This window comes from Sphaeroforma arctica, assembly GCF_001186125.1.
Source record: "Sphaeroforma arctica JP610 unplaced genomic scaffold supercont1.624, whole genome shotgun sequence".
Lineage (NCBI taxonomy): Eukaryota > Ichthyosporea > Ichthyophonida > Sphaeroforma > Sphaeroforma arctica.
Genome location: NW_014039934.1, coordinates 4082 through 11191, shown reverse-complemented (window position 1 = coordinate 11191; position 7110 = coordinate 4082). Strand labels below are relative to the sequence as shown.

The following is a 7110-nucleotide window of genomic DNA, read 5'->3' as shown; positions in this document are numbered from 1 at the left end:
GCCTATGTGTCAGAAGTTCAGAACATTAATTTCCGGAAGGCTATGCAGAAGGCAAAAGTTTAGCTTGTCATTTGTGCAGCTATTTATTTAACCATTCGTACTTAAATTTTTTTGTTTGTAATTTGTTTGTTACATCTGTAAAAATGTGGCTTAGTATGCATATCTTTCTTGTATGTGATACGTTTGTATGGAGTTAAATATGCGTATTTTACGTTTGTATATAGAGAAACAGAATACAGCAAGTTCAGCTTATATCACATATGGTTTGCTTTGTAGCTAAACATGCGTATTGTACATTTGGGTGATACAGATGTGAGCACCTAATTATGCGTATCTAATTTATGTGTGTAACGTTTGTATGAAGCTAGATAGGTGTACTTTACATTCTTACAAGAACAACAGAATACAACAACGTTATGCTTATGGGTGTTTGCAGTTGCAATCTATCTCTGTATTCTTATTTTATTGTCAATTTTGCTTTGGACTCTAAGTATCTAAACAACCTTTGCAAGATTGCAAAACAGAACTACTCATTCCCTATTGTCGAATCCTGTTTAGAAAGTCGTCATGCAAATTTAGCTCGAGTCATACATTCGGAGTCGGTTCGTTGACTTGAGACTTTATACATACACCAGTGTGCTAATGATAAGCAGTGGATATCCTTGAAGCATATCAACAGGTGTTTCGGAGGGGCACTCAGGATTACTACGCAATAGTACTACATTACGTTACTTATCAATAAATGGACCATGTATGCACGAAAGGAACGCGAACTTAACCTTTTAAATATGTACGAATATAGTATTGGCAACTACTTGACATGCGATGTATATCACCATTTTTAAAGTCAGATATGCTGTTCGTAATGAAAACGATAAATATCAGGAAATATTTGTGCAAAATTGATATAAGAGTTAACTGCACGGACATCTTCTTTATTAACAAGTGTCGGTGGACACTGTATTCCGAAAGGTGTTGAACTATGCATTGTGTCGTACGGCTTCAATAAAAAAAGAATTCAACCTACAGTATTCTTCTTGCATATGAGAATCCTGCTGGACGCTTTAATGTCTCTGCATCTGAAATGTGCCATTTTGAGGATAAAATAGGGCTTGAATAGGAGCAGACACCGAAGAAATCAGATCAACAGGTGCCCTCCCGCCTAGGATAGTAGATAACTCTATTGCGTATATTTGTTCTACCGACCTCAATGATTGTTCGGAATCAACCGAACCATCGTAGATTATTGTCACCTCTATTCCATGCGTGCCCACCTTGCTTCATTGTTCGATTTCCTATCGACATCTTCGCATTATTCGCCAATGACAAGGTCCGTGACAAATTCTCCTGCGTATTCGTTGTGCACACAGTATTGTTCAACAAAGATAAGTACCAATTTAGATTGCCATGCTGAGGTCGCTGGGCTGTCCCACTATCCCCATACCCTTTATACGTCTCGTACTGCGGTTGTGCATTCTGTGGCTCGCCTGAGTATTGCAATGCAAGTTGAGACACTTGCATACGCGACTGGTAGTTGTCTTGTTTTCTGCCTCCCTGCCGTCCATCACCACTATCTTGCGCTTCACTATCGTGATTACATTTTTCATTAAGAAATGAATGATGTTCTGCAAATGAAAGTTCCCCGTGCGCTATTGATGGTCTGGCATCTAGATCTCCCGCATTCTGTGTCGTCTGTGAACAAAATGGCGCTCTATATACAGCCTGAGGCGCAAACGATGGCCTGCCATATCCATCTCTCGAATTTCTGGCCGTCTGTGAGTTTATGTGTTGTGTGGTTAGTTGTCTTGAATTGTTTTGGGGTCTGTTTTTAGTCGGAAGGGCAATAGATGATCGTGAATCTCGCTGCTGCGAGTGCGGCGACGAGCTATCTTCGCTGGACTGTGTAGTCTGTTGGCTTATATTCGAACTATACACTTCATTGGGCACGTTGCTATGATGTTGATTGTTTCCATAATTCTGTGAACTGCTGTGCTGCTGAGAGGCTTGCAATTGCTGACTTGAATGTGACCAATGTTGTGGCACTGACCGTAAAGTACTGAAGACACCTCCGTTCTCGTGCTTTTTACGTTCGTGCAATGTCAAGGCATGATTCGATGCGTATTTACGGTCACATCCTTCGTACGAGCAAGTAAAAGACCGGTTCAACTCTGCCCAGCTACGCCTCTGCCTCACTCGCTTAACAATAGACTCTACTAATCCACTGTCTTCATTTTCCGTCGTAGTCTGACTTACTGCTGTACCTTCGCTCCCTTCAGTTTCCGAGTTTGATGTGCTTTTTCGCTTTTTTTTAGGGGCAATCCTTTCACTTCTACTCTCTACACGATCCCGTCTAAAATTGGCGTTGCATTCGCTAAGCTCGTTCTGATTGCCTGCAGTGACGTCTGCATAATGAACACAAGCATGCAAAAATAAGTAAGGTAAAGACATACAGAGGCTCGCAATGTACACCAGGATGTAGTTGCAAACCTAGGAATACTCGAAAAAGAAACTCTCATAAAGTAAAAAGAGTGCTACATATAGTCCTGTTCAACACCAAGAATCCGCGTATACGCCGGATAAAAGGTACACACACCTAAGGTAGATGTTGATGTCGGCACTGATGCTTCAAGCGACTGAACATAGCGACTGTCGTGAGCAGCGGTAACTGCCTCTTTGTACATTTGCGTTGACATGATGCGTGGATAAAACTATGTATTGTAATTTATTTCAAAATATGCAAGTTCACACACGTAAACTTCATCTATACGTTGGTGTTGCTATATTTTCATTATTTCTCGTAATGGAGGGTAATACTGTGATCACGGCTATGATATATGTGTTTGAAAAAAGAAAAAGAAAAAAAAGAACATTTCTAAAAATATTCGTATAACTTTATATATATATGTTTCTTCTTGTTGGATTTTTTTTATCACCAAAATACAAAACCAGTACAGTACCGAGTACAGTATATATGTATGTATGTGTGAAGTATCCTATTTTTTTAAAACAATATGCTGAATTCTTTTTTCAAAATCCTCTTGCTTGTTTTTTTTCTCACGTACATATATATTCTTTTCAGATTTAGCCTTCTGAAAAAAAGAACTTTATAATTATTTTTTCGCCAATATTTTTTTTTAACAAATAGAGGGCTGGTACAAACTTCTCAAGTTCCCATTTTTGAAAGTTTTTCTAAAAAATAAATAAATATATGTACGTAATAGCCAATATCAAATCTATTGGACGAGACGATACAAACTGTTAAATATCAGATATTAAAACAATGTCAGAAATTACAAGATATTATACTTTTTTCACGGCCCTCTGGATTTAGGTCTCTGCTAAATTTTCGATTTCCGCTACGATAACCTTGATTTCCGCTCGAGACCATACATATTTACAACAATTGACAGGCTGACAGCCTGACACGGTGACAAAGAGTAAACCAGCCGCATTCTGTGCCTTCAGCCTTATATATGATGCTTAGATCTCTAGAAGACTAGAGAGTAAATAGCTAGAGATTACAAAAAAAAATATAGGACAATTTATATATATTTAGGGAATTGTTTGAAAATAAAAGGGACGTGATACTATTTTACATAGGGCTATCTGAAAAAAAATTACAGTATTATGGGGAAACGGCTTGAGCGAAGTTGAAACCTCTCAGGCTCTCACTTGTCTCTTGTTGAGGAGTATTTATATAATGAAGACGTGGCGGTTGGAATAATGAATAATCTATATTCTGTAGTCCCTGAGTCAACCTGACTCCTCGAGGCTTGAGGCTTGAGGCTTTGAGCGGTTGAGCCCTAAAGGACGAGGCTGAAGGCATGAGAGCCGGGGCCCCTGAGACCTGAGTGCTGTGACTGACTGACTGTCGACTGATGACTCTTCCTGCGTGTTGCGACTTCTTGGTTGTGAGTGTTTGTGAGCGCGTCTGCTCAGTGCTCAGTGCTGCCTACTGCTCTCTCGCGGGTAGACTAAATACTAGAGTATTTAGAGTGTGAGATTGTGTGAGCAGAACATATATTTTATTCTATTTGCTGAGTGTTTAAAAAAAAGAAGATGTATGTATCTACAATTCAGAATTCTACATATAAATACTTCCGCGAATGTCATGGGCTTGTCTTTTTATAATAAGAATCTATTGTTGTTAAAATAAGTCGAGCCGTTGCGGGTTGTGAGTTTTTTTTCATTTGGACTCTCTCGCGAGCGCAGTTGCGTGTGACCTGCGAGTTGTGACTCTTTGTTGTGCCATTTGCGACACACTTTGATGTGATTTGAGAGGTTGTGCAAGTATTTTCTATAAAGAATTGATTTTTTTGTTATTTAAATACAACTGACAGATACTCATATGAGTGAGCTCTTGAGTGAACTACTGTGAAGTCAGTATTTTTAGTTTTTTTTAAATATTGATTTTTAAAATAAGACAAAGCTTTGGACGCCGCAACGCAACAACAGAAAGGTTACTGACACAAATACAGCTTATTTCACAAAAATATCTCACTTATCAGTTACGTATGCGATATACGGTGCTCGAAAATAAATACATAGTACTTGAATATTTTGTGACCGTTATATTTTATATTAAACTCGTGAACGCTCGCCTATATACACGTTTATTTATTTATTTATTTATTACCTACATCTTTCCCACTCTTTCTAACGGATCAATAAAAACATACTACCCCCTATTTATAGTAAGGTGTACGCGAGAGGGGCGCTTAACTTGGAGGAGGGCGAGAGAGGGGTGCTTAATTCGGAGGGTGGCGAGAGGGGCGCTTAACTTGGAGGGGGGCGAGAGAGGGGCGCCAACTTGGAGGGAGGCGAGGGAGGGGTGCTTAATTGGCGGGACGCGAGAGCGGGACGCTTAACAGCCGTAGTCTTAAGAGTTAGTCATACCAGCCGTAGTCTTAAGAGTCCCCTAAATATTGTTTGGAGCACAGATGAAAAATTGAAGGAAATTTCAAATTTGAAGGTCCAAGACTCCAAGGATTTTATTTTCGAGTTCCAGACTTCCAGAGTTCCAGTCTAAATACCTGGTCCTGGTGGGGGGTGCAGAGTGAGACAGTGAGTGGATTTTCTCTTTTACTCTCTCTCTCTCTCTCTCTACTACTACTACTACTACTACTACAACTAGAGAGCTCTTTTTGTAGGAGTAGGTTCTCTGAGAGAGTAGGAAATAAATCGTAGTCCTGTAGTACATGTCGCGGCGACATTTTGTAGGACATGTCGGTCGCGACATTGTGTCGGCAGGTCTGCTGGTGGCTGAATCGTAGCCTACACACACATATCGAGACGACATGTCATACCTTTCGCGACGACATTTTTTCAGAGGTGTATGTCGTTGTCGTATACCAACCCAGCTAACAATCTTGAGAGAGCCTGAGGCCCTAAGCCCTGAGGTACTGGGACTCTGGGACTAACCTCAAACCGTTTTCCTGTAAAACCTTTATAAATCGAATAGTTAACGTTTACGTTCAACTTTTATTTCATATGCGGTCCTTTGTATACTCATAGGTGCAAATTTAGGTCTAAACATTTAAGTGTGCATCATGTTCACGATATTATCCAGTCCTATAGAAGAACTTAGGTAGGCCTTATTGATCACAATTAAACCGTTAAAACGTTATAAAATCGAATAAATATGCGTTTACGTTCAACTTCTATCCCGTGCCCCCATAACCTTATGAGCTTAGGAGTTGGTACATACTACATAGTGCCTTATTATAGGCCTCAGGGGCCTATATCCCGATGTGATGTTTTTATTATTAGTTTAAAACCAAAAACACAAATAGCCCATTACCCATATTAGCCCACGAAGGCACAATCCCACTTCCCACGCGAGTGGGGGGGAGCTTCGCCTTCCGTTAAGGTTTCCGTTTAGATTTCAAATTTTCAAGGTTTGGGCTGAAATATCCCCCTGTGTACACTTATGGGTTTGAAATTCTTAACGTTATTGCGTGGGGGGGGAGGGGGGGTGGCGTAGCCGCTCCGCATCAAATTGATACTAATTTCCGTTAAGCTTTCCGTTCAGATTTCAAATTCTCAAGGTTTGGGCTGAAATATCGCCTAGTGTACACTTAATTTCTGGTTTTGTGGTTTAGATTTTTAGAGCCATTTAATTACTATTTTTTTTAAAAGTGCAAGTATAATTTCTGTCTTTTCTAAACAAATTAAGAAAATCCAGCACTTAATTTATTTTAAACCCAGCACTTAATATTTGTTTTTGTTTTTTAAAAACAAAACAACCAAACCAAACAGAAGCTTTACGATCTAACGGTTACATACCGTTAAAACTGATAACCATATATGGTCAAAAAGCGCGACACAAATCCCAGCAATAAAGTTTGGAAGGGACTACTAACTAACGCTTTCAGTGATAAATAAATAAATACATATTACTTATGGACGTTAGTTCCTGAGACTGTGAATCGGTGCGTCGGTGAGTCGGTGCGTCAGTGTTGCTGTATCTCTCTCTATAGAGTAGATACTAAAAATACCTTTCAGCTTCGCCTTCATGATTATGAAGAATTGAAGACTTCAAATTCAAAAGTTCAATTGTAATTTGTACAGGCCTACAGGCTACACCGCTACAGGGTGTGGCATTGTGGCCTGTGGGCTGGGGCGTGGAATGTCTTTATACGGCACTGGTGACAATAAAATTATTAATCACCTCAGGCCCAGTTTCCTACCAGTCTCATACATACTTTTCGAGTTTAATTTGTTTAAATATGTGTATTACTGTAAATAGCGTGATTTTAAGCAGAACACTACAGTGAGATGTGTTTGTTTTCTGGGTTTGTTTGTTTATATCTGTCGGCTCAAAGCGCTCGACTTAAATGTTAGATATTGTAGCGCGGATACAACCCATTTGTTGCACTTATGATAGGTCCTTGTCGGTCTTAAGGGCTTGACATATGTTAGCAGTTAGACACATGTATATAGGCGTCCTCTGTCTTAGCTATTGCTTGGGATTCGCCCATGGTTTTACAGTTGACACTATTCGTGTCTAACATACGTCGACCTCTCCTCTGAGGCCGATAAAAAACTAATACAAGAAGTGCAATAAATGTGCTAAAATCACGCTATTTACATCTTAATAGCAAAGTAAAC

General features: G+C 39.6%; 1 protein-coding gene across 1 annotated transcript; it reads right to left on the bottom strand.

The window, feature by feature from the left end:
* Positions 1–919: 919 nt before the first annotated feature.
* SARC_07682 (hypothetical protein) lies at positions 920–2402 on the bottom strand (the record flags this gene model as incomplete). Its single annotated transcript, XM_014298367.1, has 1 exon — positions 920–2402. A coding segment is annotated over one exon (1178 nt), but the record flags the coding sequence as incomplete, so codon positions are not given.
* Between the last annotated feature and the right edge of the window lie 4708 nt (positions 2403–7110).